At 36.8% G+C, this 13,179-nt stretch overlaps 1 protein-coding gene across 1 annotated transcript; it reads right to left on the bottom strand.

The window, feature by feature from the left end:
- Nucleotides 1–1,383: 1,383 nt before the first annotated feature.
- LOC123668900 lies at nt 1,384–3,432 on the bottom strand. The gene is made up of 4 exons (XM_045602592.1): nt 3,177–3,432; nt 2,207–2,395; nt 1,736–1,760; nt 1,384–1,578 (listed from the first exon to the last, which is right to left on the bottom strand). The coding sequence occupies exons 1-4, from the start codon at nt 3,430–3,432 to the stop codon at nt 1,386–1,388; spliced, it is 663 nt and encodes a 220-aa protein (XP_045458548.1). The 3' UTR covers nt 1,384–1,385.
- Between the last annotated feature and the right edge of the window lie 9,747 nt (nt 3,433–13,179).

The raw sequence follows: 13,179 nt of genomic DNA, 5'->3' as shown, positions 1-13,179 counted from the left end.
GTTTGCGAGCAAACACAATTATTATTACGAATATCCGCAATTTTTTTGGCTTCCCATCATTGTCTATGCGCATCTGCAGCGCTCACTTTATCGATATAAACGTTAAATTTGTTCCAACTTTATATATTTATTTAAAAATTTAGGAAAGTGGAGCTGTTCAAATCTGTACTTGAGCAATTATAAATGCAACTTGAGCAGGGTTTTAACACGTTGAGCAATTTAAAATATTGTATACATCAAAAGATATAGGAGTTTGAAAATATTGATAAAAGAATATTTTTCAACGACTTTTTTGATTTATAATTAAATAATTTTACGTGAGCAATTTAAAAGGACAACGTAGTTGAATTGAGCTATTGAAAATGTATCGATTAGTATTTTTTTTTTACAAATATCAATGTTTTATTTGTTCAAACTATTTATATTTATTTAAAAATTAAGGGAAGTGGATCCGTTCCAAACTATACTTGAGCAATTATAAATGCAACTTGAGCAGTTTTTTAACACTTTGAGCAATTTAAAATATTGTATACATCAAAAGATATAGGAGTTTGAAAATATTTGATTTTTTTTTTTAAATTTTGATTTTTAATTAAATAATTTGAGGTGAGCAATTTAAAAGGACAACGTAGTTGAATTGAGCAATTCAAAATCTATCAGTTAGTATTTTTTTGATTACAAATATCATTATTTTGCAGGCTGGGGTGGGGTAGGTAATTTTTTTGCTTCCCATCATTGTCTATGCGCATCCGCAGCGCTCACCTGGCTTATGATATAAACGTTAAATTTGTTCGAACTATGTATATTTATCATTATTTTGCAGGCTGGGGTGGGGTAGGTTAGAAAATCTCATGGAAAGGGTGATTCCCCTTGTTACAAAAATGGTGCGGACGGAGGACTATGAAATTTCGCACACTTATAGTTTAATTATACTCCATGAGTAAGAGTACAGAACGTTTATTTTATTTTATTTTGCATATAAAGTACATTAAATCAATATAAAAACATTACACACACTATTATGTATTTGACACACACACGCATAATCATATACTTTTTGTTTGTTATTGTAGAAGTAAGTAGTCTTTGACAAAAGAATTTTAATAATGTTCAAACTTATAATTTCAATTAATTATGATCGAATTTCGATCACTGGCGACTATAGTTTAAGTAAATAAGTGTTATTGATATGTGTCGATTAACTATTTTATACGGTTTTTTATTTTTGCTTTTCTTTATTCATTTATTTTTGCGTTTAGAATGATATTATTTCGTTACACAAATAACTAAATCAAGTAATGAACAAAGAATAGTTTAAAATGACGACAGTTCTGACGTGTAATTCAAAGTTTCCGGTAAGAAAATCGTTAAATATTGGACTGAGATCACATTTCTATGTATTTAAAATACTTACTATAATATTCCTGAAGAACTCGTACTGTGTCGTGTTTTAAAAGTCCAATGTTATTCGCAAAAGTATCTCTGTTGAAATGAGGGTGCACGATGCTCATTTTGATTGTAACATCTGTATAGATATCAGGATCAAGAGTATTTATAAGTTTGAATTTGATTTTTAAACTGGCACATTTAAGTTTATTTCTTTATTTCTCTTTCCTCAATCGTTCCACCATCCACCATCGTGTAGAATTTCAAACATGATCGACATATGCTTATAAAATAATTAGCGTTGAATGCCGAAGATTAAAAAATATGGTGATGCTCCAATCGTCAATACCAAACAATAATAGTCGCTAGCATAACTTTTTTTTGAAATTGTAGGTACATTCTTAATAAAAACAATCAGATTACTCAGCAACGGCAATGATTAGATATTTCATATTTTTTTTTTTTTTTTTTATACCACTAGGTCGACAAACAAGCGAACGGCTCACCTGATGGTATGCGATTACCGTAGCTTATAGACGCCTGCAATACCAGAAGCATCGCAAGCGCGTTGCCGACCCAATCCCCAATACCCCCGCAGGAGCTCTGGTCACCTTACTCACCAACAGGAACACAATACTGTTTGAAAACAGTATTATTTAGCTGTGATCTTCTGTAAGTTCAAGGTTTCAACTACCCCAGTCGGGCTGCTCCATATTTTGAGCAGGAAATTCCTGCTGTGCCCTACCTCAGTTAAATTCATTTCTCAGCAACGTTAAAATTCTTACCATATATTTTTATACGAAGCATCATTTTTTTTTACCTGGGTTGTGTCTGTATTTAACCCTCCAAAAGTACAATATATCGAATAAATCAGGGTCTGATCTTATTGCTATGCAATGACCAGGACCCACAGACCATTGTGATGTCAACAGCATTATATTACAAGTATAGATGGGCGTGGTATTAATAAACAATTCCCCTATTGGAAATGTCTCGAGCTCTGAATAATCTAGAAAATTAAGTTCTCGTTTTAAATCATATATTATTGATATCATATTAAAGGGCTTCTTAAGCAGTTACAGGCGGACTTTTTTTTTACAACTAGGTCGGCATACAAGCGTACGGCTCTCCTGATGGTAAGAGATTATTTACCGTAGCTTATTGACGTCTGAAATACCAGAAGTATCGCAAGTGCGTTGCCCCAATTCTACCCAGGAACTCTGGTCATCTTATTAACCAACAGAAACACAACCCTGCTTGAAAACAGTAATATTTAGCTGTGATCTTTTGTAAGGTTGAGGTACAACTCCAGTCGGGATGCTTCATATTTTGAGCAGGAAATTTCCTGTTATGCACTATCTCAGTAATCAAGGTTAACTTGTTAATAAACTTATTTGGCATAATATATTTATGGTGCAATTATGGATTACTTATATCGAAAATGATACCATAGGCGTATAAATAAATCTAACGGTGTAAAAATGTTCTAGTTTAGTGAAGATATTCTCTCCCTCTACTATCTTTTCTTCGCCGTCAAGTTAGAAAATATCACGGAAATTTACGTTACTCGTCAGCGCTATTCGCGTTGTATTCTTCTTATCTCAATGTTATATGTATGTTTAATATACCTATTATTTCGACTGTTATGAATAATTAATTTCATTTATCAAAATTCATTTTAAAATCACGTAACAATTAACGCTTACGCTTCAGCTTGTAATATCCCACAGCTGAGCATAGGCCTCTTTCCCCATGTAGGGGAAAGATCAGAGCTCAATCAACCACACTACTCCAATGCGGCTTGGCGGAACAAAACTTAATAAATTGCATGAAATAAATAAAAATAATATAGTTACCATTTTTGTAAACGTTTGATCGTCTTGTATTAAAAACTTCGTGTATATTATGATTAACAAAATATAAGTGAATCAAGTATAGTACCGTTAGGAGGAAAATCAATGAGAAAGTTGACACTAAGTGAGCAAATAAACATTTTTCTCCTTTTGTAAATTTTGGCCCAGAATTGGATTCAATGTGTTCATTCATTGTAACTTCAAAGCCATCTAGATAATTACACTGACAATAATTTATACCGTTAAACCATGAAGATACTTTTAATACAGTTATTTAATGATAACAAATTTAATTAACATAATTGTTTGTTTTTATATATAAAAAACCGACTTCTTTTTAGTTACATCTATACAAATAAAATTGGAGTGTCTGTTTGTAAAATAAAGAATAACCGATTTTTATTTAATACTATATTAATTACTTAATGCATATGGATGTCTACACGGTACATATACCAAAATAACAATTTTTTCAATTTTTGTCTGTCTGTTTGTTCCGCCTAATCTCTGAAACGGCTGGGCCGATTTTGACTTGAGAGTAACTTAGGCTACTTTTATTTTTTGTTTTTATTTTGTAACTGCGATCTGACAATATATTTTTTTTAATTCCACGCGAACGAAGTCGCGGGCACAGCTGTTAGACAATATAATGAGATGATATATTATGTAATGAGATATATGATGGCAGTAGAATCTTAATCTCAGTATATTTTACCATATTAAAAAATAGGATAAAAAAACCATATATAATAAAATAAAAACCCTATTTATGAGTCATATTTAGATATTCTTCTTCTTCTTTAGGGTCAATGGCTATTTAGATAATATTTAGTATCCCAATAGTTTGACTTCAACTCCTCTAACTGCGTTCCTTCAAAGTCAACTGCAATTGTTCAGTAAAATTTGAAAAAGGACTAGATTTTTTTTTCACGCGGAACGTGATCTATTACACCTACAGAACCCCCAAATTGAAGGAACGCAGTCAGGGATCGAACATCTGTACAAACATTAAAAGAGGTATGTTTGATACTTTCCTTCTTTTTCTCGCTCTATAACTACTGAAGCGATTTTATATGTTGACACGGAAATTGAAAACACAAGTGTGTCAATGAGATTATTTTATCGATATACTATATGATTATTTTATCGATATAATATATAAGGGAGAAATTTCAGAGCACAGGCAAATAATAGTGTTTACTTGAAAGGAAATCATGGTATCAAAAATAGAAACCTTCTGTGATTTTAGTTCAGTTCTTTGCTTAATTGCTTCTGTAAATTCTAATTATTAATGCAATTTCTCAATGTCACTGGTTGATTTTTTGTCCCTACTATTGTCAAGTAACAAGAAGCAAATAACAGTTTTTTTAACAAAAATTATATTTAGAAGTAAGGTATATCTGGATAGTCCTAACCATTCGAACACTTATAGTTTATATAAAAAAGGAGTGGAGAATGCAAATATTTTTTCTAAAATCATTCATAAAAAATCCATTAAATCAATAAATAAAAACAAAAAAAAAACATTACACACACTACCATGCATTTGAAACACACGCATATTCACACACGCGTCACACGCGTCGTATTCTGGATCTATGATTTTGAAAAAAAGTATTTAAGGTTTCGATATATTATATCTGTCTATTTATTTAACGATAGTTATATATGAAAGTATATATATGTGTGTTTTTTTGCGTGAGGAGGAAAAAATCTTCCAAAGACTCCGCCGTGAAAGATGATGGTGAGTAGTGAGGGATTTCCACCCACTAAAAAAACCCCCCTCACTCTCCAGCCTCTGATTCCCACGGTACCACCGTTAGGCATAACTTCGCAGGGGGAGGAACCAGCTGCCGCTCTTTCTTCAGGTACGTAAGATCTTATCTCTTTTTTCTAGATATTGTCTTTACTCTCTCTCTCTTTCTGTGGAACGCAAGTCGGTGAAGACCTCTGTACAAAACGTGCTGATAGCGTTCCAAGCAGCCTCGGTGGACAACATTGCCTCCACTACAGTCTCTGGTTGGATTCTCCGGCCGAGGATGCTCTCCAGTTCATCACGCTGAGGGTTGAACTGCGGACACACAAAGAAAAGGTGCTCTGCATCTACAGTGACTCCCGGGCAAGAAGGGTACTCCGGAGAATCATCGTGTTTGAAGCGATGGAGGTAAGCCCGAAAGCAGCTATGTCCCGACAACATCTGTGAAGGCAATAGTTGACCTCGCCGTGACTTCGGTTCAGCCAAAACTGTGCGCCCACCTACCCCTCACTGCGGCTTCCCGTTGTTGTTGCCATCGGGTTATGCTGTTCCGCCGTTCTTCAGTTCTGAGCTCCTCGGCGCTCAGTGTGGTTTACCTCTTCCGTTGGTATAGGGTTCGTCTTTCCTCGACTAGAACTTTAAGGGGTAAAGTTTCTGAGATGACAGATGCTGCTTCCTCAGAAACTGTGTGGGAGGCACTGGCAACTCATAAGGCACCCTGACGGCACACCGGTCCAGCCTTTCTCAATGACTCTTGAGTGTCTCTAGTGCGTCCGTCCAAATGGATACTCCATATGTGAGCATTGGTGTGCCCACTGAAGACAGTAGTAGCCTCCTACTCTGCTTTGGGCCTCCGATGTTAGGCATCAGTCGGGTCCGGCTAGCAACCAGTGTTGATGCTTTGGCACTCACGTGTTCAACTTGTTGCTTAAAGTTGAGTCGGGCATCAAGCATCACTCCTAGGTGTCGGATATATGGTTTCGATGTGATTTCTTCTCGCCAACTTTCAGCGTGATCGTTTCCACTACTTTTCTGCTGGTAATTAGCACAGCTTCAATCATCTGTTTAGCCAGTTGCAGGTTCATTGACTCCATCCATCGGTCAATTTGCTCGAAGGTGATACCGAACATATGGTTCATCTCATCAAGGTGTTTGGCGACGATCACTACGGCTACATCGTCTGTATGTATGTATATATGTATGTGTATATGTATATGTGTAAGTATATTTTATGGTATTACATTTATTCACTAGTTGTACACCACTGCCGCCAGGATGAAATTAAAAAAAAAAATTTAACAGGTGGTCCTGAAAATTGGTGTTAGGGTTTATCCCCAACTGAAGCCGAGGACTTACCTTTTTGTGAGACACGCTGCTACCTTTATACTAATAAAGCCCGTAGCGAGCATTCCATATAGGCAGAAAGGCACTGCCTACCTTGTTATGTTACTAAAAATGATATAAAAAACATGAACAATACATTATTTTTGAAAAAGACATAAACCGTAATTCAATTTAAATCCGCTTCAATTAAAAAACCCGCCGTCATATATGCGATATCAGCGCTTTGCGCGAATCGACGACGGGCCTTTTATGAAACTTCTGCCTACAATCGCTAACAAAATGTTAGCAATGACAGTAAGACATTATATAATCCTACAATTTTATAATGTCGCGCGTTATATGGAATACGAACAAATTATTATGTTTTTAACATTGGTCGGTTTAACAATGAGAGTAGGCACAGCCTACTAATAACCTGTCAAATCAAATTGTCTTGAATTCGATACTGTTTTTACCAATAATTATGATTTTTGACACGGACGCATAATCGCAACATTTCACAGAGTAATTTCGTAATAGTAGTAATTCGCTTTGAATTTTTCGTTTGTGCGTTCTTGTTATTAGTGAAAATCACAGAGTACTATGATATAAACTTGTGAAATATGTAACGGAGATGTGTGTTTGATGAAAGTAAATAGTGCATCCAAATTCAACACGTTCGATTTTACGGATAAATTAAAAATTCTTCAGGCGAATCGATTTAACAAACAAATAACAATGACGTTATAACTTTTCATTTATAAATAAATAAACAAGTACTTTCATTAAGCATACAATTTCGTAACTAATTAATAGTGTTATCAATGATTTTCTATGTTTTACACAAACGAATTTATCAGAGTGCCGGTCTTATAAGATCACAGTCTATACAGTAACTGATTTGTTTGATAAGTATCAGTTGCTTGCTGTACGTGTATTTGTATGCCTGCATTATTATAGGTAAGTATAAATGCACTTAACGTGTCTAATAATTTACTTATCAGTTCTTGAAATTATCTAAAAGCCTTTATTCCCAACAAAATTGAAATATATTAGATCTACTATCTAAAAACTTTATGCACGCCACTGATTATAATATATATATATGATTATATATATTATATTATAGTGAGTATTATTTTAAATGTCTATTGTCAATTTTAAATTAATCATTTCTATTTCTTTTTTATTATTATTATTTTTTATTTTTATTTATAGTTAGTTCTACTACATTTAAAAATAATAATAATAATAAACTTAATTACACAACAAAAACAGAAATAATTCATAGGAAAGAAAAATATTAACAATGTATTCATTAGGTATTTGGTGACGTCTGAAACCTGGTGTGAAGAATCACGTCCGCCACCGAAAAGGGAGGATCCTCCGACCAGACGAGTGTTGTGTCTGGCGGGCTAACGCCCCCAACGGTTGTTGTCGGATTCTTGTATATATGCTCAATCACTTTGAAAAATCTGATAGCGCGATATGATACGTCAGTTTTTCTCTAATTACGTAGTTAGTATGTTGCGCGATAGATGTCGCCACAGGTACAAAGGGCGGTCTTATCACTAAAAAGCGATCTCTTCCAGGCAACCTTAGGGCAAAAGAAATGGTCTAGCGTCAGCATAGGTGTACAAGTTACAACTTTTATTTTAGTTAAGTTACAACGTTTACTTTGATGTTTTTTTTATTTACTTATTTTGTATCTATCCCTTCCCTTTCCCTATTCCTACCCTCCCCGCCAATCCAACGTCTGCCGCGCGGATGGATGCATGGCTAGGGGCAAGCCTAGTCGTAAGCGTGCCATATTGCCCTGGGACCGGGCGACCCAGAATAAGGCCAGCCTTACCCTGACATGCGGGGCTCTGCCGGTGGACAAACTTTTCCCTAGCTACTCGTGGGAACGCAATGGATAACCGAAAAAATTTTATTCATAAAAATGGCGGCGGTGTGGTTCGCGAAGTGGTGGGGGCGAAAAGCGGCCCATGGAGAGCAGCTTTGCTACGTGGAATGTAAGAGGAGGAATGGATGGTAAGGTAGATGAAGTATGTCAGATGATGGATGAAAGATTCATAGATATTTTGTGCGTGAATGAAACCAAGAGGAAAGGGTGTGACACCACGGTACATGGACCCTACACGGCATACTGGTCGGGAGTCCCCCAAACCAGCCGAGCCTGTCAGGGAGTTGGTGTGATCCTTTCCTCTCGAATGGTTGAATGTGTGATGGAGCATGAATGTGTAAGCCCAAGACTCCTCTGGATTAGGTTGAAAGTCGGACTCACTCGCTTGTTTATCCTTGGGGTCTATGCACCGACGGATCTGCGCGGAGGTGGGTCATTAAAAGACCAACAAGAGAGAGAGGAATTTTGGGATAGCATGAGAGAGATCTTGAATAAATGCGGAGAAAATGAACGGATCGTAATGTTAGGGGACTTTAATGGGTGGGTTGGAGTAAAGCGTGATGGGTATGAAAGAGTTCTGGGTACGTTTGGGGACGAAAGAGTGAATGACAATGGGAGAAGTCTGCTTGAAGTATGCTTGGAATGGAATCTTTGCGTGGTCAACACAATGTTTGAACACAAAAAGATCCATTTGTATACAAGAGATGAGGGTGAGTCTAGAAGTATGATTGATTTTCTAATTGTGGATGAAAGACTGAGAAAGAAAGTGCTTGACACTCGGGCATACCGCGGTGTTGGTCTCGACACAGACCACTTCCTGGTCATAGCCCGAATACGTGGCCTCTTTAAACGATGGCGCCACCGAGGGGCCGAGCCTACGAGTGTTTTAGCCAGAATAAAAGTGGAAAACCTACAAGGAAAAGAAAAGAAAGATGAGTATGTAGAGAAACTGAAAGAAAGTTTTAAAGGCATAGAAGAGATAGGTGTGATTGAGAATTTGTGGGAGACTTTTAAGAAAGGGGTCGTGAATAGTGCTATTGAGGTGTGCGGGGTAGCTAAAAGAAGGAAAGGAAGAAAGAACTATAATGTGTGGATGGATAAAGATGTACAAAAGGCTGTGCAAGAAAAGAAGAAAGCGTGGTTGGATTGGTTAGCAACAAAAGCTAACCAAAAGGTTCAAAAGGCAACGGATGACGAGGTAAAGGAAGCAAGAACGAAGTATAAAAGATTGAAATCAGTAGCGAAAGAAGTGGTGTCTAGAAAGAAAGAAGAACAAAAGGATGATTTTGATAGGAGGCTCACTGAAGATTTTCAGTCAAACATTAAGTTTTTCTGGAAATCCATCAAAACAGCCAGAGGAAAAATTTCTCCCTCGGAGCTGAGCACAATCAGGAGTCAAGATGGGAGCGTTATAAATGGAGAAGAATGTGTGTTAAAGAGATGGAAAGAGTATTTTGAAAGTGTGTTTGAAAGAGAGGAAGTGCAGGTACAACATCCGGCACCTTCCATTGAGAGTAGTATAAATGTCGATGAAAGTGAGATAAGCATGGATGAAATAGTGAAAGCGCTGAAAAGTATGAGATTAGTTAAGGCTGCAGGGTATGACAGGATCACCGTCGAGATGCTGAGGGCTGGACAGGGTATAGTGGCTAGCCAGCTGTACTGCCTTTTCAATTTGTGCTGGCGAAATGGGCAAGTACCGGAAGACTGGTGCAAAGCCGTAATCGTGCCGTTGTATAAGGGAAAAGGGTCACGGCAGGACTGCATAAATTACCGCGGTATAAGCCTTCTCAGCGTCGTCGGTAAATTGTATGCGAAAGTGTTGATTGAAAGGGTTGTGAATGAAACAGATGAAAAAGTATGGGATGCACAAGCGGGATTTAGAAAGGGAATGGGATGTACGGATCAGGTCTTTTCCTTGCGGTGCATAGCCGAAAAGTTTTTAGCAAAAAACAAAAAGGTCTATTGCGCGTTCGTGGATTTGGAAAAGGCCTATGATAGAGTGGTGAGGAATGAATTGTGGTCAGCATTGTCCGTGTACGGTGTGAGCGGCGCACTCATGCGAGCACTACAATCTCTTTATAGGGATTCTAGTGCTTGTGTGAGGATAAACGGGGCATACACTGAATGGTTTAATATCGAAAAAGGTGTTAGACAGGGATGTGTAGCGTCACCGTGGCTGTTTAACTTGTTCATGGACAATTGCTTGACAGAGTTAAAAGAGAATGAAAGTGGGTTGAGAATGGGTGAGTTACTCGTCAAATGTCTTCTCTATGCTGATGACCAAGTACTACTTGCGTCCTCGGCCGAGGAGTTGCAGGAGATGGTAACTGCTATGAGTGGAGCTTTTGTTAGAAAGGGAATGAAGATGAATGTAAAGAAGACGAAAGTGATGGTGTTTGAAAGAGATGAGGTAGTGACAGACTGTAATATCGTGATTGGAGATGAACAAATTGAACAGGTGAAAGAGTTTGTGTATCTGGGTTCGAAGTTTACAAGAGATGGAAAGTGTGAGAGTGATATTGAAAGAAGAGTGAATGCAGGAAACATGGTGAACGGAGCTTTGAACTCCTTTATGAGCAGTCGGAAGGTGTCTAAAAAGGCTCGTTTGGCTGTGCATGAGGGGGTGTTGCTTCCGACACTCATGTACGGAAGCGAAAGTTGGGTATGGCAGAAGAGACATGAAAGCAGAATAAATGCAGTTGAGATGAGAGCGTTAAGAAGTATGATAGGAGTTAAACTGAGTGACAGGATGAGAAATAGTGAGATAAAGAAACGGTGTGGTCTGAAAGAAGGTGTAGTGACAAAAATTGAGAAAGGTATGCTGAGATGGTTTGGTCATGTCGAGAGAATGAATGAAGAACGACTGACGAAAAAAGTGTATAAGGCGAGTGTGAGTGGAAGTGTTGGAAGGGGTAGACCTAGGCGGACATTTCAAGACCAAATCGGGGACGTCTTGAAAAAAGGCCAGGTCAAGAGTACCCTAAACCGACGAGCATGTATGAAGGGAATAATGAAAGTGGATGAAGCGAAACAAGTATGTAAGGATCGTAGCAAGTGGAAAGAAGTGGGTCTCTGCCTACCCCTACGGGAAAGAGGCGTGATTATATGTATGTATTTTGTATCTAATGTTCATCGTATTGTATTGCAGTGTGTTTTGCGAATAAAGCGTTTATTATTGCCGTGTGGTGTGGGATCATAAAAGGCGACCGAGGGATAAACCTGGCTAAAAATCATCAGGGTCCTGGAGAAGGAAAACTTCATTTGAAAGCCGGAATGGGGTATCCGTCAAGCATTCGTGGTATAGCTCTAAAATGCGAAAGACTCCTGCAGCCGAACTGGCTCCACACGTATCGCTTCGTCGTTCCTGTGGGCCTAGCCAGTGAGGTCGAGAGGGTGGCGCAGAACTTAGCTTAGGCAATATTCTTTAGTACCGTAGCCACACAATATATATATTTATCAAATTTATATTAAATAAATGGTATAAGATATCTTAAGAAATCACAATGTGTATAATAGTGATGAAGACGCGTTAGCGCAACAGTCACAATGCAAGATTGTGGCTGTTGCGCTGGTGGTTGTGGGTTCCAACTCCATACATAGTAAACATTTGTATTGGTCATATAGATGTTTACCATGGTCTAGGCATTTATGCTAGTAAATTGTATGTTACCGGAACCCCCGAAATAGGAGTAAGTCCTAGTATAAGTTGACTATGAGACATTATTATTATTTTTGTTGCGGTTCAGGCATTCGATGATCTGTAATGAAAATTTACACTTTATGAATACACCGTATTAAAGAATTTATGTCAGCTTCAATGTACATCTTTACATTGAAATTTATCTTAAATTCCTATAATACCTATGATAATTAAGGTAAAATTTTTATTGAGCTCAAATTATTTAAGGGCCGTTATTTAAGGGTTTAAGGGCCGTTATTTAAGGGTTTAAGGGCCAACCAGCATTTTTCTAATTTTTTACTTTTTTCACACTACTTAAATGCAGTGTTATTTAGCTGTGCCTTTCAGTATGAGGTTGAAGTATGTCCCTCGTCGGAGTGCTTCATTTCAAGCAGATTTCCTGCTGTATGAACATATATGCTGTATGCTAACATAAGCTTACCGGTACTTTTCCAAGACATTGGTAGTTATTTAGCTATTTTGTATTCACATCCAACATTGTGATCTTTTTTATTAAATCATCGTTATTAAACCTCATCTTATCAACATTTTCTTCATTTATATTCAAGCCTGGAATATATAAATTAATGTTAATAATTGATGTATATAAGATTTTTTTTTTAATCATCATATCTCGCAGCTAAGCAAAGACAACTTTACTTAATGTTTACGGTTCGAACTATAAAACAAATCGTGTTATAAAATTGCAGTGGTCAGTACATTTTTCAAACAGCTTTTTTAGTTATTCGCAAAGCAAAACCATAGTCAAATATGATCATAAAGTTGAAAGTTGAAAAGGGCCTAAAGCGTCTTTATATTTCGTTGTGAGACAGATGGTTTTTTAATAGCCTACTAGCTATTTATTTTATTTTTATTTTATTTATTCAGAAAAACTTACAGCTATAACAAATTAAAAAAAAAACAATTAAAAACTAAAAGCCATTTAAAAGTTTTTACAATTAACAACTAAAGAGCCTACTATGCCCCGAGTTTTCAACCACGTTAATTTAAATTGAAAAAAGTGTACCAAAATCTTATATAGTGTATCTTTTTTGGAAAATTGAGTATCTAACACAAAAAGAATTTTTAAATTCAAACCAGTAGTTCTTGATATACTTTATAATATTATAGTATATTAGTATAGCTATATGATCATCAGCATTATCATCATCATCATCACTTCAACCTGTCGCAGTCCACTGCTGGACATAGGCCTCCACAAGTTCGCGCCAAAAATTATGTGAACTCATGTGTTTTGCCCATAGTCATCAAC

Source organism: Melitaea cinxia, chromosome Z (genome assembly GCF_905220565.1).
Source record: "Melitaea cinxia chromosome Z, ilMelCinx1.1, whole genome shotgun sequence".
NCBI lineage: Eukaryota > Metazoa > Arthropoda > Insecta > Lepidoptera > Nymphalidae > Melitaea > Melitaea cinxia.
This window is presented reverse-complemented; position numbering and strand designations above follow the sequence as displayed.